At 41.6% G+C, this 25339-nt stretch overlaps 1 protein-coding gene across 1 annotated transcript; it reads left to right on the top strand.

Annotated features, from left to right (window-relative positions):
- Window positions 1-4285: 4285 nt before the first annotated feature.
- LOC147481441 (ATP binding microtubule motor family protein) lies at window positions 4286-23966 on the top strand. The gene is made up of 24 exons (XM_086580887.1): window positions 4286-4406; window positions 4514-4714; window positions 5232-5361; window positions 5461-5616; window positions 5704-6041; window positions 6122-6260; window positions 17873-17970; window positions 18057-18213; window positions 18296-18365; window positions 18458-18534; window positions 18949-19002; window positions 19083-19163; window positions 19245-19356; window positions 19522-19608; window positions 19738-19913; window positions 20002-20163; window positions 20258-20365; window positions 20500-20658; window positions 20743-20826; window positions 20924-21129; window positions 21473-21574; window positions 21661-21770; window positions 21863-22014; window positions 23347-23966. The coding sequence occupies exons 2-24, from the start codon at window positions 4530-4532 to the stop codon at window positions 23563-23565; spliced, it is 3162 nt and encodes a 1053-aa protein (XP_086437013.1). The 5' UTR covers window positions 4286-4406; window positions 4514-4529; the 3' UTR covers window positions 23566-23966.
- Window positions 23967-25339: the final 1373 nt, after the last annotated feature.

Raw genomic sequence — 25339 nt, 5'->3', positions numbered from 1 at the left:
GTTAACCATTCGGTTGTTTGTATTGTGTTTGAAAACTGTTTGACAAACTTTAAAGAGCAGTAGAAGGACTTTCATAGCTCCGATTGATTTGAATTTTTACAGGCTACTTGATAGACGTCTTAGCAAACTACTGTAAAAATTTCAAATTTTTTGGAGGACGTTAAACATACTGGACATTGCCAAAGGTAAGAGCGTGACCTGCGCCCGTGTCAAGCAAATTCTCGAAATTTCCACGCTCGACTCATCGAAATCGCCTCGAGGCACAAAGCGACTGCGCCGCTTCAAGCAAAATTCTGAAAGACCCTCCCTCTTTTGAATAGCCCAATTTTCACAGGTTAGCACAAACTTCCATTCCTTCAAGTTATTCAGTGTTTCTAACTAGTTAAATACACTAAGCTCGCGTATACAAGACGCTATTCATAAGCGTATCAAGGAGACATTCAAGTACTCCTTCTTCCACTCCTCGCCTCTTTTGTCAGAGGAGTTTTAATTCTAGTATAATCAGGCTTGTTTTTTGTAAACGCAATACCACACGCCTACCTAGAAATTTATGGTTAGAGTTTTGTTTGCATATTAATTGTCCTAAAATATTTAAAAAAAAAAAAAACCAATATGACATATCAATATGTAGACCAATAGTCATGTGGTTATTATGCAAACCCTTCACCATGTTCATGCTGTGGTAGTCCTTACCATTGGGCTTCTCAGTGCCCATCATACCAAGAGTTTTGACCTACTATAGGATATAATAATAATTATGAGCCTCAATTTTCAAATTTTCATAGTAACCAATACAATAAAGAGTTTTCTAGTCAACCTAACCCATCACAGTACGAGATCAACCAGAGTTACTCAAACACCAATAACTATGACTATCAAACACCATACCAACTAGAACCACACCACCAAGCTTCCCCTCCGCTAACGACATTTGACAAAATAATGGCCCAAACAAAATAATACTTCAGAAACTAGAACGGACAAGATTTATGATAATCTCACCTACGCCAGAACCTTCCACCATGCCAGAAATCACCCACCCATCTAGCTCGCCACCCTTCCCAGACCAAATTTCCCAACAAATAGCCAATAATGGAAAAACATTTAGAGAACAAAATGCCAAAACCCAAACTATGCTTCAGAATCTAGCCCAAATGATTTCCATGATCCCCTCACCTAACACAGAACTTTCAACCTTGCCAGAGATTGACACATCAGTAGAACAACCTATTCCCATTAACCATTATATTAACTCCACACACTACCTGGATGAGGAAATTTTTGAAGACGACTCTGTAGGACTTGTTTCGGATGACCATGATGCCATTGAGGAAACTTATATTGTTTTAGAGGCCGAGAGTGAGGAAATAGAAATCAACAATTCTAATCTAAGACATGAACAAGGTAATGTGCAGGAATTAAAGGAAGTAACTTCTTTATTACAATGTGAATCTCAATTTAGTTTGGTAGCTGAGGAAATAACAATGGAAGAAATAGATGAAATTCTTAAAGATAAAGCCACGAACCACAACTAAATAGATTCAGCTAAGCTAGATGAAGAATTTTATGATTTCTTAATAACGTGTGAGGATCCCACCCCAACCAACCACCTTCCACCTGAGTTACAACCTCCTAAAATCCAACCATCTATCATAACTAAGTTATCCATTCCTCCATCATTTCAAAGGAACCTAGAATTTGCACTTGAGCCAATTGCCTCAGAGACCCTCTATTATTTTTTCAACCCTCACGGGGAAGAGTGTTTGCCTAGCACACAATCCCATGAGTACACCATTCCTGTAGTTGAGAGCCAAGCTTTGACCGAGTGTAGTAAGAAACCTTGTTTGTCTTATTTTTCCTCATCTGAGCCTCATGAAAGACATCAGGATCCATACTTCATTCCTTTCTCACCTAAAATATCACTAATTCATCTTTTGGGTCATTCTAACTCTTTAAAACAGCTACAACATGATGGTTTGCATATGTTCTTTGATGGGTTGCATAAGTTTTCATTCATTCTTTTACATGTTTGCTTCCAATTATACAACTTCTTTATGTTTGGGGGTGTTTTTAGTATCATGTTTTTATGGCTAGACCCCCAACTCTTTCGACTATTAGTTTATAGTTAACCACGCATCATCCATTTTGTGCCACCCCAGTTTTTTACTTGTTTAGAGGTGTGCACAGTCTAGGGAATCTGACTTGACTGAAGTTTTTTTGTAAAATACCACCTTAATGGAGTATAAGCCACAATTTTTTTTCAAACTTAAAAAGAGGTTTCAAATTTTGTTTGGGGGTAGCGTATTTTGGTATTTCATTTCAAATCTTGTTGCCACCCTTTGCCTATCATGTTTACTCTAGTAGAGTTTGTGTTAGTTAGTACGTAACAGTTTAATTGTGCTTCATGTTATCATATCATCTTTATAATATTTCTGTTACAAGTACTGCCAATTATTGCCACGTTTCTATGGTAAATTCTTTTCTTATCTTTTTACACTTTGAGGACAAAGCGTTTGATTGTTTGGGGGTGGGATAGAAACATTTGCAAATATTATGCACTTTTAGGATGTAAATTACGCACTTTTCTTTATAAAAAACTAAAAATCATAAATATTGTTTATACTAGACACTTAGTGATAATAATATTGTTCCCTTCTCCATGATAATATTAGTCTAGAAATCTCATGTAGTACTTGAATTAGGATTTAATTTTTAAAACATAGATTAATACATATGTAATAGTCATTGCATCTTTTCACGAACATCTTGCATGAGCATCTTTGATTGTACTTGGCAGTATTTTTCTGAGACCTAGGTTATAGTACTTAATACATATTTTGTGAGCATCTAGCCTAAAAGCCTCATAAGAGTGAAATATCTGAGTGATGACACAAGGGAGAAGTCAAATCCGAGTAGAGAAATCACACATCCACTTACTTGATCACCACACCATATCCTAAGCGAGAATTTAGGCCCTCTTTGGATCGATATAGCTAGAAATTCACACCTATATGAAATTTATTATCTGCTAGTCACCCCACTGAGCCTTTCATTTGCCTTTTCACAAACCACAAATCATTTACCCAATAAAACAAAATAAAAAAAATAAAATCAGCCTACCTATCTGGATAAGTATGAGAAATATGATGAGTGAAGAAAAGAGAAAAGAAAAATATGTGTAAATAAAAATTAGTTAGTTGCTTCAGAAAAGAAAAAGAAAAGAAGTTTCCATCCAAAGAAAAGAAAAATAAAAATAAAAATAAAAATAAAATAAAAACTCCAAAAATAGAATAAAAGGAGTCAAAAAGCCAAAATAAAAAGGCTAAGGATGGAAACAAAGTGTGGAAGCAAAATAACAAGGTTTTCTTTAGTTACATATTATGAAAACCCTATTTTCTCAGACTTGTCTTTTTGAATATCCATTTCCTTCTTTCTTTAACCAATACCTATGCCCCGTATCACCTAATAAAGACCTCTAGCTCAATTAAGAATACATTGGTGTGATAGTAAGTGGTAGATGTGTTTGATCGACCTCGGTTTCTTTAGATTGTCATTGAGATTGTGAGGAAACGTGTGCCTGACACACACTGGCATGGAGTTAGCAAACTTGAGTGGAAAAATCAAAGTGTTATGTGTTTTGACACATTCCTTGTAAGAACCTACTTAGACACGCTACCCAAAAGTTTCAGAAACGGACCTGCCATTGCATTTCATATCATAGTTCATTGTATAGTTGTTTATCTTAAAATGATTTGATAATTATTCTTTTATTAGTTTAGGTTTTATTTCTTAGTCAGATTATTCTTGTATTCATTGCTAAACTGAGATGTATAGATATTTAATATGAATAAATAAGAAAACAACAAGATTTTGATTTCTTTGTCGTTATATTGTGTTGCATGATTATTGCGATATTTGAAGGATATTATGGAATTCACCGATTGCCAAAATAAGTCAAATGGCTCCTCACTATAACTAGCCTACTTCAGGAAATTTCTAATGGTTTAAAACGAATAATTGCATATGGTCACCCGTCCCTGGTTATAAGTGAGAAGTAGCTCGATTGTGTAAGATTTAGTTGATGATGACTATTGTAGGACACGAGGGCTGATTGTGTTGCATGATTATTGCGATATTTGAGGATATTATGGAATATCGTGATAATATCACCGATTGCCAAAATAAGTCAAATGGCTCCTCAGTGGTCTCCACGCGCCTAAAATTTGAATTACAAGGAATCGAAAAGGGCCCCACGTACCCACCAATTTCGAAAGCCAATAGCCGTTAAGAAAACACACACGTTCTAGGTCTTTAACGATTTTTTTTGCACTTTTGAAATTACAAAGAGAGAAAACCGAAAAAACAGATCCCCTCTCCACTCCAGAAAGAAGAATCCTAGATATTTCGTAAGGGAGCATTCCTCATTTTGGAGCTTTCAACTTTGCTAATAATAATGATTAGTGTTTTATAATAATAATAATAAAAAAAAAGAGCTTCTTTGTGTTTTTTGTAGGTAAAAGAAGAAGAAAATGCAATTCACTCCAGATCCGACAAGGAAATCCGGGTTAGGGATAACCCCATCTCCTAACCCATTCTTCACGCCTCGTCCCGAAAGACGACCCCGTGTTGATTCTAGTAGAGTACCAGATGGTAACAACTTTAGTCGTCTGGACAGAGATCGAGAGGTCAATGTACAAGTTTTACTACGATGCAGGTGATATTTATATTTATACCGTTTCTTCTAGTTATTAAAATGATTCATATATATCATTGCCACCTGGCCACAGGGCTTTTGTCACTAGCCCCGATGAGTTACAACTTCCCCCATGAGGGGAGTGGTGAACAACCGTTTGAGTTACAAGCTCATGTGCACAACATGAATTATTGGGCATCTTCAATTCAACCTTTTTAGCACGAAAAGTGTATAGCACCCTAAAGCCACAGTGTATAATAACAATGGTCTACTTAAACAAAAATAACTAACTTTTGGACATTAAGTTGGAACATTACTTTCTTCCACCAATGCTGAAATCCTCTTAATGATCGTAGGTTTGTTGCAATCATATAGGATTTATGATAGTGGTGTAGGAGTGGGCTACTACTTCTTAAACAATTATAGTAAAAGCTTGTAACTTTATTAGTGTGTTACTACTGTTGTTAAATTTTTTGGGAGAGAAAGGAGGTTGTGGTAATGTGCTAATTGCTTTACGGACATCTCAACATATTACCAGGCCGTTAAATGACGATGAGCAAAGACTAAACATTCCAAAGGTGATTTCATGTAATGAGCAGAGAAGAGAGATAACTGTTCTGCAAAGTATAGCCAACAAGCAAGTGGATAGAGCTTTTACTTTTGATAAGGTCTGCATTTCATCTTTACAAGATACTTAGACAACATTGTTCCCTTTGTCACAAAACTTGCACGTATTCTTTTTAATATTACCGTGAATTGTTTTTAAGGTTTTTGGACCGAAAGTGCAGCAGAGATCCATATATGACCATGCCATCTCCCCAATAGTCAGTGAGGTACTTGATGGTTTCAACTGTACTGTCTTTGCTTATGGGCAGACAGGCACAGGTAAAACATATACAATGGAGGGTGGTATGAAAAGTAAGGTATAGGACTTGTTATATTTATCTTTCTGATTTATGATTACATGTATACATAATTTGTTAGGTGGTAATGCATGTAATCCACTATAGGGAGGAGAATTATCTGCAGAGGCTGGGGTAATCCCAAGAGCAGTCCGTCAGATATTTGATACTCTAGAAGTGCAGAAAGCTGATTATAACATGAAAGTGACTTTTCTGGAGCTATATAATGAAGAAATAACTGATTTATTAGCTCCCGAAGACAATCCTAGATCTGGTGATGATAAACAAAAGAAACCAATTTCTTTGATGGAGGATGGAAAAGGTGGTGTGATTGTTAGAGGCCTAGAAGAAGAAGTTGTGTACAGTGCTAATGAAATATATAACCTCTTGGAACGGGGATCATCAAGAAGACGTACTGTTGATACGTTGCTTAACAAGCACAGCAGGTAGCACTATACCAATTTTAGTTTGACTCTCAGCCTTGAAGACCACATGAGCTAAATATGTTTAACTGTCATTGATGCAGCCGTTCACATTCTGTCTTTTCCATAACTATTCATGTGAAAGAAGCAACCATTGGAGATGAGGAGCTCATTAAATGTGGAAAGCTTAATCTTGTAGACTTGGCAGGTTCAGAGAACATATTACGGTCAGGCGCAAGAGAAGTAAGCATCTCTGTTCCAAGTAGTATTGTCATTCGATACCCTCTTTCATACATATTAACATGTGTTATCTCATGAGTTTAGATGTTTTTAAGGAAATTTACATCAGAACTTAATAGGCTTTCCTATACGCAATCTGTAGATCAATGTCTCTTTGATGTTTTTTATTTATTTATTTGTTTTTAGCAAGTTTTAGCAAGTTTGATTGTCTAAGTAAACTTTTGCTTACGCAGCTAAGACATTACTAGTATATGAATGACAAACTAAAGCTACGAAGTTCTTCTGCAGCAGCATTATCAGAATTTTCTCTCTCTCTCTCTCTCTCTCTCTCTCTCTCTCTTGTTTTAAATAAATAAAAACACTTTTCTTAATTATTTCAAATTATTAGTCACATAAGTTTTGCATTAACTAGTAATCTTGGAAGTTTTATTTAGCTTCAACTCATCAAAACTCAAATAATGAAACATGGATAAAAGATACCTCTAGTTTTACTGTTAATAGAATTTTCAAAGTAACGAGGAAGAGAGCTTTTTCATTTTTTCTGCTCTTACTGCTCCAGTCTCTGGAACTGGGATGGCCCGAATGACCTTAGTAATGAATATTGCCGATTGAAAATATTTACTTGTAGTAATGTACTACACTTGAGCACTATTGAGGTATAGTTGAGAAACAAGGAAGCATAGAACGGAGAGGAAGAAGAAGTGAGAAACAATAAGAGGACACGAAAGATGTTTATTTATTTCTAGTTACAGACTTACATTTGGAAGAAGACAGTAGAAGAAATGTGGGGGAGAGAAGTATTAGCTAGTTTTATTTGAATAAGTATCTAGTATTTGAGCATTGTGTATCATGTGTTTATTAAGTAATATGAGCTTTCTTTGATCATCAGTCCATGCTGTATCTTCATTTCACCCTTTCAAATGGCTCATTGATGGGTGCATACGGTCTCCTTTTATAATCACTTTAGTGCTACGACAAAAGAATCAAAACTAGATGTTTCCTCTCAGGAGTAGATATCGTGGGAAACATGCAAAAAATGAAATTCTCTTAAACTTTTGAAGAACCCTCAAACTTTCTTGGTGCTTGATCCTTGCTTTAGTTGGTTCAGAGAAGGACATTTTGCAAAAATGTTTACTCTAAAGTTGATTAAATAGGTTGAGCATTTTATACCAAAAAATATAAAAAATCTACAATGTTTGAGCGAAGTTTTGTTTTATGAATTATGTGAATCAGAGTTGATATCTTATTGTCTAGCAGTTCACTTCATTTATCTCATCCGAACAATCAAGTTTTGCTTTCAATTTCAGAGTTAAATTTTTTCTATTCTCTAAAATGTTAAGTCACTTTGATGGGAACATTGTGTATGAACAGAAATCCTCACCTCTAAGATCCTAAGTCCTGGTTCTTTCTCTCTTTTCTCACTCTTTTTCCTTCCTCTCCCTTTTTTTCCTTTTTTTCTCTTTACACTGTTCCTTTTTATATCACCACCCCTCCCTTTTCAACCTTTGATCTCCCTCCTATCCTTTGGTCCACCCACACCTGTCCTCTTAGGGTTCCGCGGCCCCGCTTCGGTATCCCCCGTTCCTCCCCCTTTAAGTTGCCTCTTCTTTGACTCGACCGCGACCTTTCACCGGGCCTCAGACGGGCCCTCCCCCTTTCGTGGTGTTTGGAACAAGATCCGGTGCTCCGCACCTCTACTTTCTTACTCTACTTCGGGCCAGCTGACATGCCACCTCGGTGGTCATAAAATAAGCTGATACAGATGCCCCTTCTCGGGTCGCGGATATACTCAGATTCGCGGGCCGAGACTCAACAGTTGGTAGCCTACCAAGTTGTCTTGTCACCAATCAACCATTCAAACCCTTCTGACAACCACGTTACCTCCTGCCTAGACCTCCGGGCCCTTGCCACACGTCCCTAGGCACGTTCCCTGCGGCGCACACCTAACTAGCCCTGTCTCTTCGATTCTTGCGATGCCACACGTTTCCCCCTGAATGGCCCCTTTTGCCACGTGCGTGCTCCCTTTTACTACTTTGCCCCTGACTTATCAAATCCCACCCAAACGCCCTCATTATGCACCCCTCCATCTTCACAACTCCTCATTTTCCTTTTCACACCTTGCCTTCCTTTTCTATTACTCCCTTTTTCTTTCGTTTCCTTCCTTGTGTGCGCCTTGTTTCTATCCTGCTCCCACCGGTGAAGCTACCCTTGCATCCCACTTCCGCTCCACTTGGCGACTACTCTCCTTATCCAGGTTTGCGTCTACACCCCTTAGTCACCTTTTTAGTGTAAGTTCGCTGGTCAAGTTTACATTTCTCTATTTTTTTTGTTTTTTTTTGTTTTTCTGGTTTTATCGATCTCTTTTCATTCGTCTTTCATTCATTCTCCCCTTCGTTAGGCATCCATCATCACTCTTATCCCCTTTCTTCTCTATCCATTCCATTTTAGTACCATGTCTGGCTCTGACTCTGGTGTCTCCAACACTTCCAGATCTACCAGATCTGCGTCCTCGACCTCCCGATCAGCTGGCTCTTCTGCCGAGTTTGGATCTCCTGGCCCCTCCGCAAACCAACCAGAGTCCCTTTCCAATGAGTCAACCCATGCGGCCGCTGCCCCATCAACCTCATGTAGGTCCTCCGTGCTACCTCCTCCTCTGTCTCACTATCGCAAACCAAATCTGGCCGCTGTGCAGGCTGCATACGATATCCCTGAGGACGTGGTCTTAGAACATGTGCCGGGGTCACTCATTTTCCCTATCTAGTACCACCGCGGCCTGGGTTCTTGGTAGCAATCGTGGGGCAAATAGCCGCTGGTCTCCGCTTCCCCTTATTTTTGTTAGATGTTGAAGTCTGCAACCACTTTAACATTCCGCTGTGTCAAGGCATTGATAACTTTTGGCGAATCATGTACGCCGCCAACCATTACAATACAATGAATACCCCGCAGATTAGTCTGCAGGACATTACTTCCCATTATTTTATCAAGAAAAGCACCAAGTTTGGGAGTGTGGGGTATTAATCTTTCTGCGTGCGTCCGCGGAAGAAGTCGTTTGTTATCTGCGTCACCACCTCCGACAAGGTTTGTCATCACTATCCCCTATATGTGTTTGGGAACTTTCCTTTCCGCTGATCTTCCCCCTGAACTGTCCTTAAGGCACTCCCATTTTCTCCGGTGCAGTGAGTGGAGTAGGTTGCTTTGTTTGTTTCATTCGTGGTCCTCACCTTGACATGTCTTTTCCTCTGCTTTTCAGGTTGTAACCCGGATTCTCACTCCCAGATACTGGTGTTTTCTCTGAGATTTTCAACAAACTCCGCAGCCTAGAGGACAACCAGTGTGACGTCCCCGGCATTGACCCCCGACAAAGGGAGTCTGCTCCTCCGAGACCCTTCCCTAAAGGACATTGGCCAATATCGCGGCCCTCTATACCTTCTGCCCCCGCCCAAGGAGAGGAAACCCAAACCATCTCCCCCCAAAAGACGGAGGGTAAAGGCCCCAGTCCATCGGTCATTCGGTTATACCACGAAGAACTCCCATAGCCAAGCTCTCGCCCGGAAGGCCGCTGCCTCTCAGACTTGTAAGTCCTTAGTTGGCTCTTCCTCAATCCCCCCTGCTACCGTCCCCATGTCTTATTCTTCCATAGCTGATTGGGAAGACGATTTTGCCCCCCTGCAGGCACTTCCGGCAATATGGATGTTACCAAGCTCAAGCTTTGGGAAAGTGATTCCCATGGATGGTGCCCAACAACACAAATGACTGGCCCCCCCGCCAAGAAGGCCAAGACCGCCACCCCTAGTGCCCCCGCTCCTACCTCCTGACCAACATCACAGCGGCCATCCTCCCGCCGTACTAGCAAAGAGGCGATCCCCATTGGTCCCTTTACGCGCCGGGCCTCTACGTAACTGCATCCCGCCAAGGCCGAGACCGCGACGCACCACCACTCGCGATTCAGCACTGGATAACCCCGCGGTGGGTGCGTCCCTCTTTTTCAGTTCCCATCTCCCTAGGGATTAAGTTTATGGGGATTCTGGCTCCTTCGCCTCCCACCGGGCTGCGATCTACACTGGCTAGGAAAGGGTATGCTCCCTTCCTTTTCCTTTCCTTCTTTGCTGCTTACTTTTTTTTAACTTTGCTTGTCTTCAGCTGAGCCTGGATGTGGGTTACGTGATTCGCGATCTAACCAACACCCTGGACGCATTTGAGTCGGTGAAGGTTGAGATCCACGGGCCGGCGGGGTGGAAAGCGAAATATGCTCAAATGGAGAAGGAAAGAGATGACGCCTGTCTCGCGGCCCTCAATCAACACAAAAAGCTCCAACGCGTAGAACAAGTCCATAGGGACTATGTGGTCGGCGTCGCCTCACAGCTAGAGAGTTAGAGGGAGGCCAATAGGGCTGCCGCTTAGGCTGACCTGGAGCAGTCGTTGAAAGATGCCGCTGAACACTTTAAGGCCCTGGCCGCCAAGAAGATCGCCTGAGAATTGAACCAACAGCTGGAAGCTCTAGTTGCCGCAGACGCCTTCTTCCCCGAACGGCCTCCCCGCTTTGGCTCCCACCGACTCACCATCTCCCCTCGCTTTTCGGGCCAGGCCGCTGCTTCCTGGGGTGTCAACATCTCCCATTGATGTGGACGAATCCACCGACGCGGTGGAGGAGGGTGGCCTGCAAGCGGACGCCTCGGGAGAATCGAAATGAAACATACTTGGATTTCTCTCTATCTGTTAGCTTAGCATGCTGCACAGTTTAAACCTGATCTTCTATGTTCTAGCTTTTTGTTATAACCCCCGGGTCTGGATTTCTGGGTAGTCCCAGCAGACCACCACCCTGGGCCTCGATTTGTTTAACACTCGCTTGGTGAAAAATCATCGCAATCAATACATTCATCTTTTGTAATTGTGTTGCCATCCCTCCCTATTTACTTATTGCTTTGTTCCACGCCGCACTTCATGCGATGTCATGTTTCCTCTATCGTTCCCATAAAGGATTGGGGACGCTTGGTTTGCCCCCAAGTTTACTTTGGCGATTGGTTGGGGCCAGGAATATGCCCCCCAAGCCACCTCGGCCTTGCCCCCAAGTTGGCCGTGGAAATGTTGAGGGCCGCTGAGTATGCTCGAGCCACTCAACTTACCCCCAAGTTGATCGTGGAGATGTTGAGGGCACCGAGTATGCCCGGCCACTCGGCCAGCCCCCCAGTTGACCGTGGAGAGGTTGAGGGCCGCTGAGTATGCCCAGGCCACTCAGCTTGCCCCCAAGTTGACCGTGGAGAGGTTGAGGGCCGCTGAGTATGCCTGGGCCACTCAGCTTACCCCCCAAGTTAACTAAGGAGTTGCTATTGAGTTTGGAACCCCCTGTCCGCTGCCCCTGGCCTAATTCACACATGAACGGATGCACACTTATCAGATGGAGGAAATTTGCTATTGCTTTCATTAACATAGTAGCTAACTCAAAATACCATTACAAGGCTTGAATGAAGCAAATACAGTTTTCTTTAATTAAAAACACTAAAGACAAAGTTACTCATGGAATTCCTTCAACATCCTGATGTTCCACGGCCGCCACAGGCTATCCCCTCATGCCTCGCAGAACCTATAGGTCCCAGAAATTCCAGCCTCCACCACGGTGTATGGTCCCTCCCAGTTGGGTCCTAGCTTCCCGTATGTCTCTTCCCTGGTGGCTGGGGTCACCCTCTGAAACACCTGATCGCCCACCATAAACTTTCGCGGCTTCACCCGCTTGTTATATCATTCTCAGAACCTCCTAGTAGTACTTTCCCAGTCTAATGCGCTGCGCGCTCTCCTTTCCTCCCTCAGGTTCGGTTCTCGCCAAGATTTTCTCATTAACCCTTGCTTCCAAGGCCTTGGTTCTAGTTGTTGACGCCATCATTTCCACAGGGATCACTGCCTCTACCCCATAGGCCATTGCGAACGGGGATTCTCATGTAGATGTCCGCGGTGTGGTGCGGTATGCCCACAGTACATGGTATAACTCATCTGCCCAACATCCCTTACGTTCCTCCAGCTTTTTCTTTTAGGTTATCCATGATCACTTTGTTTGAAAACTCTACTGCCCATTCCCTCCTCGATTGTAAAGGGGTCGAGAAACCTTGCTTCACTTTGAAGGCTTGGAGGAAGGCTCTCACCTTCCCCGTGAACCGGGTTCCGTTGTCGCGATGATGGTGTCGCGGTAGTCCGACCGTGATATTATATTCTCCCACAAGAATTTTCACCTGCTCCTCCTTCACCGACACGCAGAGCCACCCCTTCAACCCATTTCAGTAAAATAGTCGGGCCAGCGGCTAGCATAAACCTTTTTCCCACCGCCATGCGGAGGTCCGACGACATCCAACGCCCACATAGTGAACGGCCATGGGCTAAAGACCTTGTGCAACGGTTCTGCAAGCGCGTGTATCAGCGGCACAAAGATCTGAATTTCTGGCATCTCTTGGCATACTCGGTTGCATCTCTTTTCATGTGGGGCCAAAAGTACCCCTGGGATAGCACCGTTGAGCAGTTGTCCTGCCAGCTGAGTGGCTTCTACAATCCCCTTCGTGAACCTCACCCAACACCTCTTGTGCCTTCTGCGGTCCCAGGAACTTCAGGAGCGGCCCACTGACACTCCGTCGATATAACTCACCATCCAGCAGAACGTATCTCTGTGACCTCTATTCCATTCTCCTCCTTTCCCCCTTGTCCTCTATTTCTACCCCTGAAAGGTAACCTTTGATGGGTTCCATCCACCCATGCTCTTGCTCCGTAGTCAGGCACACCCCAGCGTCCTCCGTGGTGCTTGGTTTGCTCAACACCCTGACTTCAATAGATCTACCTTCTGTCCCTGGGAGTACGGCGGCAACATATGCCAAGGCGTCAGCGTGTCGATTCTCTCCCCTGCCTAGGTGAGCAAAACTGACTTTCTCGAATTCTCCTGCCTTTCTCCGCAAAACTTCTAGATACTTTGCCATCCTAGGGCACCGCGCTGCGAATCCTCCATTGACTTGACATATTACCAAATTTGAATCAGAGTATACTATCAGTTCACGCACACCCTCCAACCCTACTATCATTGCCTCATATTCGGACTCGTTGTTCGAAGCCGGGAAACCCAATTTCATCGATAACTCTAGGCGAGTATTCTCTAGGGTGACCAGCACCACCTCAATGCCGTTACCCGTGTCGGTAGCGGACCCGTCTATGAAGACTCTCCATCCATTTCGCATGTCCCAAAGGTCCAAGGGGTCGTGGTTTTGGTCCGCCTCCGGTTCCATGACCATCTCCTCCCCCCAGGTAGGGTCCTCGGCTGGAAACTCAGCCAAAAATTCCGCTATCGCCTGGGCCTTCTCCGCAGTCCTAGCTTGGTACTCAATGTCATATGAACTGAGCAGCACAGCCCATTTCAACATTCTCCCTGATTTCTCTGTCTTCAATGCCTGTTTGAGTGACAAGTTGGTCACCACTACCACCAAATGAGCATCGAAGTAAGGTTTCAACTTGAGTGCAGAGAAGACCAAAGCCAAGGCATACTTTTCAATCCTACTATACCTTGTTTCAGCGTCCAACATTGTTGTGCTCTGGAAGTACACCGGCCTCTTTGCTTTGCCCACCATCTTTATCAACACTGAACTAATTGCACACTTTGACACCCCCAGGTATAAATACAGCTTCTCCCCTTGCCCTGGCCGCGAAAGGATCGGGGCCTTGCTCAAATATTCTTTCAATTCCTGAAAAGCCATTTCACATGCCTCGGTCCACTAGAAGTCAGTCATCCTCCTTAATAGTAGGTACAAGGGTCGGTACTTATCCGATGACTTTGATATGAACATGTTGAGTGCCGCGACCCTGCCAGCCAGCCTCTGAACCTCTTTCACATTCTCTAGAGATGACATTTCCAATCGCCTCTATGCCACGATAGGTGACTATATACCCCAGGAACTTTCCGGATGTCACCCCAAATGTATACTTCTCTGAGTTCAACCTCAGCTTGTGTCTCCGCAGTATAGAGAACGTCTCCTTCAGACCCTCCAAATGCTCCTCTTCAGTCATACTCTTTTCTACCATGTCATATATATAGATCTCTATCTTCTTTCTGATTTTAGTCTTGAACATCTTCTCCCCACTCGGCAAATGTTGCCCCTCGCATTCTTTAGTCCAAAAGGCATTCTGGTGTAACAAGACGCGTTCCTCCTTCCACTATGAACGCCGTTTTTCCCTGGTCCAGCCGACATCACCACCTGATTGTAGCCCATAGACGCGTCCATGAATGAAAAGAACTTATACTCATTGCTCGGGTCCACCAACTCATCTATCCGCGGCATCGGGTAGCAATCCTTCGGACACTTCTTGTTGACGTCCTTGAAATCCACACACATTCTTACTTTCCCATTCTTTTTCGGTACCGCTACTACGTTTGACAGCCATTCAGTAAACTGGCATTCGCGGATGATTCCAACATCTTTCAACTTATTCACCTCCTATCGAATTCCCGCATATACCGGTGCTTCATACTTTTCATTTTCATTGATCAAGGGCACCTTCCCCGCGATATGCAATCTGTGACATGCCAACTCTGGATCCAACCCCGCCAAGTCCTCGATCGTCCATGCAAATATATCGCTATTCTCAGTTAACAAGGCAACCAATTTTTTTTCCAATCCTCTGACAAACTTGTCCCTACATTTACAAACTTCTCCTCCTCTGCTACCCCGATGTTCACGACCTTCAATCTCGCCCATTGTCTTTGCTCCCGACGAGACGGGACCTCTTTCATCTCTCCGGCCGTCCCGTGATGCCGTAATTACGTTAATCCATGCTATGCCATCGGTTTGTCCCCATAGTTCTCCGGTGGCTCTTTACTAGGTGCGCCGCTAAAACCCTCGCTATCACCGGTGGATGTTACTCAGGCCGCAAACCGATCGCCCTTATCTCTCACCACATCCCTCCATTTGTCGGAAGCGATCCACTGTCATTCCTTTGCCACCACCGACAAAAGAACTCCTCCCCCACGAACCGCCGCGGATCGCCACAAACTTCATTTATTTGCTGCAGACTGGTTGTCCTCCTCACTTTATCTCGGTGGGTGTTCCTTCCCAGCGTTTCTCCACTGAAAATAATATTTATCGTGCCCAGGATTCGGGCCACGGCAGAAGCCCTTTCGATCGGCTGCACTTCCTTGACATGCTCCTTTAGTTGTCCTCTCCCAATCATTCTTTCTACTAACCATTGTAAAGCAAAACACTCATTGGTAGCATGATTTTTGACCAGATGATACTCACAAAACGGCTTTCCCTCTATCTCCTTAGGCGAGCTCCGCGATTCTTCGTAGTGCCACTATCCCTTGATCAGCGGCAGGATTTCCTCCAACGGCTTGTTCAGTGGAGTTAAGTCTATTTCGCTGTAAGGCTTTCTCTCCCTGTATTCCCTTCGGGCTTGGTCTCTGCCTCTCTCCGCTCTTTGTGTCTCCCCTCTGTAATTTCCTCCATCTCTTTGCCGCGGTTTTCCCCTCGCTCTCTCCGCCCTCCGCCTCCCACGGCAGCGACTTGTTGGACTTCCTGTGTTCCTTACTAGTCCTCCGCAAAATGTCCTCGTATCTGATGGATTTCTCTACCTTCAAGTACAAAGCATGCAAGGTGGTAACTTCGATCTTAGATACCGATTCATGCACCCGGGTTCCCTGCTTCAATCCATGCTGGAATGCTATGACCGTAGTGCGCTCATCCAAATTGTCCACCCTTAGCGTCTCTTCTTTAAATCTGCACAGGAAGTCTCTGAGTGTCTCGGCGGACTTTTGCTTGACATTAAAGAGATCTGCTACATCAACTACCCTCTTCTTCTGATGGATGAAGTGATTCACAAAAGCTTGTTCCAATTCCTCGAACCTTTGTATACTCCGCGACACCAACCGATAATACCAATTGGAGGCTCTCCTTTTCAGACTGGCGGGGAACATCATGCAACGGAGTCTGTCATACTTCGCCTCTTGCCACAGTGGCATCTGCTGCCTGAAGTGATGCAAATGGTCAGCCGGATCTCCTTTTCCATCGTACCTTTCAAACCGCGGTTGTGTGAACCTCTTGGGTACCTTAGAATTCCAGACCGAGTCAGCCAGTGGATTCTGATTCAGGCTTTCCACCATCTTTTTAGCTGCGCCGTGTTTCTCCTTTTCCACTGCACTGTTAGCCTCTTTGTCTCTTTCGATCATCGCCTGCACCATTTCCATAGTAATGCCTCCTGCATGGTTTGCCCCGGTTGCCTGAGGAATTCCTCACTTTGCACTTCCACTTCACTACCCGCAGGTACTGCTGTTTCCGCTCCCCCCTGAGTGTCTTCTCTTTCTCTCCTCAACTCATCATTTTCTTCCCTGAGTCTACCTACCTCCTCCTGAAGCAACCTAGTCGCCTCAGCCACCAAATCTTCAACCTCCTCTTCCCCCACCTCTATGTTTTCCACACTCGCCGTTTCATTTGGAACGGTCTCCTCCCTCCTCCTCTCTCTACCTCGTCCTCTACCTCTTCCTCTCTTAGTTGGATCCATGTTCCGCAAATTTTCCCTTCTTCTCAAGTCGTGGACCTACTTCGTCCCCACAGACGGCACTAAATGTATGAACAGAAATCCTCACCTCTAAGATCCTAAGTCCTGGTTCTTTCTCTCTTTTCTCTCTTTCTCACTCTTTTTCCTTCCTCTCCCTTTTTTTCCTCTTTTTCTCTTTACACTGTTCCTTTTTATATCACCACCCCTCCCTTTTCAACCTTTGATCTCCCTCCTATCCTTCGGTCCACCCTTGCACACCTGTCCTCTTAGGGTTCTGTGGCCCTACTTCGGTATCCCCCGTTCCTCCCCCTTTAAGTTGCCACTTCTTTGACTCTGACCGCACCTTTCTCACCTGCCTCTGTACGGCCTGCCCCCTTTCAGGCTGCCGCGGTTGCGATCCGGTGCTCCGCACCTCTACTTTCTTACTCTACTTCGAGCCAGCTGACATGCCACCTCGGTGGTATACACATTGTATGCTTTTTAAAAATTGTGTAGTGATTGACAAGATAAAGTTTAGGAAATATAATATACTTTCTTTAAGAGTCTTATTTTTTTTCCCGTTTCTTCCATCTCAAGTTTATCTTCTCTCAGGGTCTTGCCATCAAGCAGTAAATATTTTTAGGTCAAATATCCTTAGTGTTATTAGAAATGAATGAGTGATGGAACAAGTTGCACTTATTCAACACCCCAGACATTCAGGGAGGAGTAGTTCCTGGACATTTTCCTGTTTTGAATTTTGATATATGAAAAATTAAATTGGTGTCCACATACCAATCACAAATTTACATGTATTGGATTAAATGTTTTCTCAGTTTCTTTTAAACTCAATATGTGGTGTCAGGCATCTGAATCGTAATCCCTTCATAGCTGTAGTTGCATCTAATCAATGTTCTAGAGTATCATTAGGTGCCTCGTTCTGTCAGACCAAGATAGACCAAGGTTATCAAAATTTAGTTTTAGTCTTCTAAACATATGAATATGCTATTGATGGCCTATGATGTGACGAACAATGAAAGAGACGGGTTACAGTCAATGAATCGATTGTCTTTATTTATTATTCTTTTATTCTTTTTGTTTATTTTGTTGTTAATTGGTTTCAGGTCCGGGCAAGGGAAGCGGGGGAGATAAACAAGAGCTTACTAACACTTGGTCGTGTCATAAATGCACTTGTGGAACATTCTGCTCACATACCATACAGGTTTATGTCAATAGGAATTGCTCAGTTATTTTACGTCTGGTCCCTGATTGTTGATGTAATGCCCTTTTTGTTACCAATTCATGCAGGGACAGTAAGCTTACACGGCTTTTACGTGACTCATTGGGCGGAAAAACAAAAACATGCATTATTGCGACAATTTCTCCAGCTGTGCATTGTCTTGAGGAAACGCTAAGCACTCTTGATTATGCATGTCGTGCTAAAAATATAAAAAACAAGCCGGAGGTTTGCATGAGTACACTGCTCATTTTTCCTGTACCAAGTTCTTCTCAAATACTTAGCTGATATATAATGTTATTTCTTTCAGGTAAACCAGAAAATGTCTAAGGCCACTTTGCTGAAAGATCTGTACTTAGAAATGGAAAGAATGAAACAAGGTTTGATGACTGTTGAGTTTTTCACTTTGCGTATTCCAGTTAAGAAATTTCTTACTTATTATAGATCTTAATCTCTGACAAACTGGTAATAGATGTGCGAGCAGCAAGGGAAAAGAATGGAGTTTATGTTCCTCATGAAAGATTTGTTCAAGATGAGGCTGACAAAAAGGTTTGCCTTTGGTAGCTATCAATCTTTTTGAGTTTGATGTACTCACTTAACATCAACTAGATCTGCTTCGTTATGCCATCTTTTAAGGTTTTGTCTCTGTTTTCTCCATTTAGAAAATGTGAAGGTGATGGTCCAGTTTGAATGCTTTTAATGGAAAAGTCGTAAATTGCCTTTCATTAGTCTCTGGATTATATGGTTGATTTCCTTTGGAATTTCTATAATGTCATCTGAAAGGAAGTGATAAGTCATATGGTTTTACTTTTGACCTAGGAATTCTATGGTTGGTTTTTTCGTTAACACAACGGTCATATGCTTTGTAGATGCACTATATGTTCCCATTTTACTTGTGTTGTTTTCTATGATATTCACATTATAGGGTGGGTCGTAAACAATGATATTTTTACTTCCTTCCAGGCCATGAATGAGAAGATAGAGCAGCTGGAGATTGATTTAGACCTAAGTTCGAAGGTATAGCTTTTCTCTCATCTTATATATTATTTTTATTTGATCAATATGCAGATACCTGAACTGATATATCTAAATTGCAGCAAGCAGATAAGTTTCAAGAGCTCTACCTTACTGAGCAAGAAGAAAAACTGGACTTGGAGAATGAGCTAAGGGAATGCAAGGTGTATAACTTGCTTGTCCTTGTTTTTGTTATACTACTTACACTTAAAATAGAATTTAATTTTGGATTTTGGTACTTTCAGAAGAAGTTGGGGAACTGTAACAAGGTCTTGCAAGAGCTTCAAGACAATCACAGGATAGCCCTCTCAACCCTGAAGGAAAAGGAGTACATCATCTCAAATCTATTACAGTCAGGTAATGAATGTACATATTGCTTTCAAGTTTCATCTTAATATTTGCTAGTTTATTGACCAAACCATTTCTTTCAGGTAAGTAGGTAACTAACCAAAGTAACAAAGTGCTGTCCAGTCTTTTTTGAAGTGTCCTTTTGACCCTAAAATATTGGTTATCGTCAAACAGAAAATTCTATAATTGAGCGCGCAAAGGAGTTGCGTGCTAATCTGCAGAATGCGTCAGAGGAAATAACTGTTATGTCCACTGAGATAGGTGAGTAGAATCTATTCCTAAACAAGGTTAAAACCTTCTCATAACTAATGTATTTGTCTTTTAAAATCTGTTTGTCTCAGTTTTAACTAATCATTTAAGACTAACAATTTCCCCTCTTGCATTTTACAGATCGGAAGAATAATTTGGAAAGAGAAAACCATGGATTGGTTCTGACTTTTGGGTCGCAACTTGATCAGAGCTTAAAAAACTTACACAGGACAGTACTGGGGTCGGTTTCACAACAGCAGGAACATCTAAGATGCTTGGAAGAGCAAGCCTGCTCATTCCTTGCAAGTAAATGTGATGTATGAGAAGAGCTTCTAGTTACCTGTTTCTGTTGATGTTTTTTGACCTGCTACATATATTTCACTTTGTAATGTTTATCACTATCAGGCAACCAAGGTCTTGGAACTGAGAATTCAGCAAATTAAAAATACATATAGCTCGGGGGTGCAAGCCATGAAAGAGCTTGCTGAGATTCTGCAGAAGGAATCTTCCTCCAACTTGAAGCTGATAAAACTAACAATTTCATCTCAAGCATCAGCTGTTGAAAATGTATGGAGTTACAAAAGTATTAGTGTCAAGATGTAGGTTTACATAGTGGTGTATGATTATTTGGGCTGGTAATATAATAAGGTTTTATTTGCAGTTTCTTGTAACTGCTGTTAAGGAATCAGAAGAGGTTATCCAGGATATCTATAGTTCTATTGACGAGCAGAAGCAACTACTATCTCTTTCTGCTCAGCAACAAGAGAAGGTATATACAGTTTGCAATACTTTACAGGAGTTTCAATTGTTCAAGTTTATCTCGCCTCAGTTGACCTTCGATTCCATAATCTGTACATCTTCAACAATCTGTAACTATATCAGTTTATTTCTGCATAACTGCAGGGACTTCAAAGGAGTCTGGTTTCAGTGCAAGTTATATCAAAAGCAGCAATGGTTTTTTTTTATGACCTCCAATGTCGCTTCTCAAAACTCTCGAAATCTATTGAAGAAGATCAGGCAGAAAAGTCTAGACAGATAGAGACCTTTGGAAAGACATTTCAGGTCAAAGCTGCTTGTCATTATTGTTTGTACTTAATCACTTCCAAGTATAGATAGAACAGTTCGTAATTTTTTTTACTAGTGCAGGAGGAGTCTTCCTTGGAGGAGAAACAGGCGCTTCAAAAGATTGCGGTGATACTAAGCGCTTTTACATCTAAGAAAACTGAAATGGTCAATCACTTAACGCCTAAATCATTATAGCTTTTTGTGTTTCTAGTTAGGGCATTTTAAGAGATATTAATATCTCGCATGTGGTGTTCTTGAGTAGGTTTCAAAGGCCTTGAGAAATATGGATGAAGAAAATATTGAAGTGAAGAGAAGGTTAGAACAAGAAATGTCTAGTTTACAAGAAGTTTCAGCAAATGCAAAAGCGGAGTGGCATGAATATTTTGGGGAGGTACAGGATCATTTCTTAGAAGACTCATTTTCAGCTGCTGAAAGCCGTGTTATTATGGAAAACAACATTCAGGAGTGGTAAGCTATACTTTCTTCATCTAACATTTCAATTTCTGTTAACATTCTGCGCTATGAGTTCTTATCAGGATGAAATATTGTGCCCCTATATGCAGCTCCATGTGTTTTATGTGTCGGTGGGTTTCATTTTGGTTTTGGGGGGGGTGAGGAGGAGAGAGAGTATATTTGTGTAGATATTATATTATTTTGTTTATTTTTCTTAAATGTGTAGCCATTATGTGGTGTAGTATGTAGCAATATTTGATGATATTCTGTAGTATAGCTATTATTTTATTTATTTTTCTTACTTTTCTTAAATATGTAGCTATAGGATCACTTAAATATTGTCTTCTCTTATATGCAGCTCGCAAAGAGTGGATGATTCTAGGAAGCAGTGGGAATACACCAAATTATCTGTAGATCGTCTCAACAAGGATAGCATTGCAAAGATTGGAGCTATTGTAAAGTGTGTATCTCTGTCATTCAGGGCACATACGTCTTCTTTATTTATTTTTTGTTTTTTCTCTGGATTTGACTATTTTCTCTTCACAGAGAAAAGATCTGTGAAAATCACAGTACACTAGAAGAACTGAAACTTGTATCATCTTCCACGAGTGCCGAATCTGATGCCAGAGCATGTGATCTGCTGGCAGCTATTAACAGTAAGTTGATGTCTTCCCTTTTTTGAATTCTTCATGGCAATTGAGCTGAAAAGCCCTGGGCTTGTCTTGATTGGAACATAATGCTTATGCAGATTCACTGCTACTGGACCACGAAACAATGAAGGAAATAGAGTCAAAGTCTACTTTGTGCTCGGGTCCGCTTAGGTTATTACAAGAAAATCACAGTGAAAGCATATTGAACATTAGAAATCGAGCAGATCACTGCCTCACAAAAGATTACTTGGTATGTTTACTTGACCTGCTCTCTTACAACGTACTTGGCCTTCTCACTTAGAATTCGCTAAAACAAACATACATATCTTATAGATTTAGTTGACCTGTCTCCCAAATCAGAAGGCTGACTTAATTAACGAAAAAAAAGCCATGTTGCTGACCTCTTCAACCGTTAGTGAAATTACTGCATGTTAATTACCATTCACAGAAAAACTTAATGCGGTGAGAAAGTAGCAGATAAAATACAAATTTATTAAAAGATGTGATATATTACTAAAGTTTTGTGCAGGAACCATTATTATGAGCTTGTTAATGTTTCTAACCATTGGTATATGCAACCTAATTTCGTTCATTACTTTTGAAGTATGGCTTTAAAATATGGTATTGAGTTTTCTCAATCTTCAACAAAGGCAGTAGCCCTAGCTGGTGTCGATGGACCAGGGGCTAAATTTCAATTTGGCACCCAGTTTTATGAATCACCATTACAAGTAGGTCCTACTTTTCTGGACTAACACACTGAGGTTTAGGGCTGTCAATGGATCGGTGGGTTTTGGAAAATCCAAAACCGAACCAAATTGAACCGATAATATTACATTTAATTCGAAACCGAACCGAACCGAATTGATATATTACAAACCGAATCCGAACTGACCTGAACTGAAAACTATAAAATCAATTAAATTTTAAATTAAATTAATTAATTTTAACCACATAATTGATAAACACATACAAAATTAATCTTAAATATTACTAAAATGCTATCTTATCGGTTCGGTGGAGGACAAACCCAATACCAAACTAATATCGGTTCAGTTCGATTTGGTTTCGGATCGGTAGAGAACAAATTAAATTATCAAAACCTAAACCATTTTTTATCGGTTTGATTCGGATCGGTTATCGGGTTATCAAAATCCATTGACAGCTTTACTGAGTTTCATAAAACATTAGAATAGATACTGGTACGTTTAGTTCTTCAGTGTTAGCTGTCGGATGTTGACTTACTTTTGAACTATATGAGTGAAACGAGTTGTAGATTACTAGATTAGCAAATAATCTGGTTTTTTCGCATATAGGTCCAAAAAGGTCCAAAATTATAAATATGTCTTATGCATATCCAACCATATTTCCCCTACATTAAATAAATATATATAAAAAATAGATGCAGTTGACATTTTAAAAAATAATAAAATACTATTGCCCAGGCCATCTGCGGTCCAACTCTTTAAGTGGTTGCACTCCTCTAGTCATATAAATGTTGTTAGTCAGCTTTGAGTCTTGGACAGAAAGTATTGCAGTTATATTTCTCCTAATGGCACTAATTTGATCAACAATTGCCAAATAGGTTGACCATTTCACTTCAACAACACCTGAAAAACAAGCAATAGTAGTCCCCACTGTGGAATCCATTGAAGATTTGAGGACACCTGCCTTGGAAGATGTTGTGGCAAAGTTGAGATCATTGAACGGCTCAAAAGGTGTTAATGCAGGAAGCAAGATTCAGAATCAGCAACATCCGTGTAGTATCTCGCCTAACAGACCCCCTTTTGCGGCTGTCAACTGATCAGAGGGAAAGGTGTTAGTGATGAGATGGAAGACTTTATATATACAGAGAAAAATGAGAATGTTCATGCACAGAATCGCCTGATTAGTGAACTTGTCATGTCTCCTACACCCTTACCCCTTGTACCATGATATATATATATAGTTTGTCCAGTGTCTGGTGTGGGGGGAAAAGCAGTAGCAAATATTTTGTAGAGTCATATTTGGTGTACTTCGAAACTCCAAATATTTTGTAAGGTTGCGCACACCTATAAGGAAAAATGGAGCTGATGATTATTAGTTGCTCTCTGAAAACTCTATTCTGTAGCAAGTGACTAAGTGCTCAAGTTTATAACCTCGATAGTAGGCTTTGTCAATTGTTTGTACAACTTTTCCCTCATAACTGATAATCCTTGCATTTCAGATAAGTAGAGGACACCAAAATTGATATATTTAAATCAGTCCCCATATTGTATCTACTGTGTTCCTGCTTTATAACTCGTAGAGAAGTTTCAAGAAGTGACTCCACATAGAAACCCTATACGTTTGGCATTTGTAAGGAAAAGAGGGATCTGAAACAGTACCCTAATTTTCCCCAATTATCCCAAATCAATCAATTATAAGCCAAATTCTCTCTTTTCAATCACAAATTAGTCCACTCCTTACCCCAAATCCACCACAGACAACCAAACTCGATCAAATCCTATCAAATTTCTTTCACCCCAGCCTTTTTTAAATAAATTTTCAGTTTTGATTTTGATTTTCTCTGTTTAGAATCACTTTTGGCAGAGATGAAGAAGAAGAAGAAATGGTTGTTCTGTTTTTGAACTCGGGCTCGGTACATCACTTTTCGATCGGCAAGAGTCAAGTGCTCATATGTATATCCACTCAGAATTGTTTGAAGGAGTCCATCAATATGATCGTCTTTTTCTTCACTGGTTTGGAGTCTGCAGCGCCTTATATGACGTATAATAAGTTTGGTCTGTATATAGTTTGTGGTGTTGTTTGGTGTTCATTTTCTGCTCTCTTTGGTTGCAGCAGTAGCAGTTCCAAACCCTCAAGTTTGAGTCCTCTGATTTTATCACAGACACATGGTGTGTGTTGTTTGTGCTTCTTGAACTACTCGTTTCATCCTTTCATTTGCAGGTTTCATGCTCCGTTTCCTCCTTTCTATCTGCCATGGTGTATCGAATACCTTGGCATGGATTCCAGTCAGGCCACTGCCGCACCTCTATAGTGCATTTGGTGGGGTGTTTTCTTTAGAAAACGTCAATCTGGCGATTGAGATTTCCGGGTCTCAAGTTCTGACCTTCGGGTCTTGGTTACTGCCCTTTGGGTCTTTTGGGAGGTTGCAGAACAGAGATGTGTTCTGACGGTTTTGAAGTAGTAGTAGATTGGTGGATGCACATTGATGACTCCATGGTTGCGGGTGGTCGACAGGAGGAAAAACTGTTGGGGTTTGTTCACATGAGTGTATTGTTATTTATTTGCTTTAACTCGTGTATTTTCCTTGGTTGAATTGCAGTTGTAATCTTCAGAACACTTTATGAATACAAAGGTGATTTATAAAAAAAAAAAAAGTAAAGAAGTTTCAGAGACTGCAAAATAAGAGAAATCTGCTCGACTGCTCTGTCAGAAAGAAAATTCCCGTGCTCTTGCCCCTTGGGTTTTTCTCCCTCAAAGTTCAAGAGACAGTGCAAGGCTGGTTTCTTTAGAACGTACTCATGCAGCTGGCGTTGTGGCCAAAATGCCCTGCGAAAAGTCTTGTGATATCTATCGGAACGTTTAGATAGCCG

Source organism: Coptis chinensis, chromosome 8, assembly GCF_015680905.1.
Source record: "Coptis chinensis isolate HL-2020 chromosome 8, ASM1568090v1, whole genome shotgun sequence".
NCBI lineage: Eukaryota > Viridiplantae > Streptophyta > Magnoliopsida > Ranunculales > Ranunculaceae > Coptis > Coptis chinensis.
Note: the sequence above shows the minus strand (reverse complement) of the source record. Positions and strands in the feature narration are given on the sequence as shown.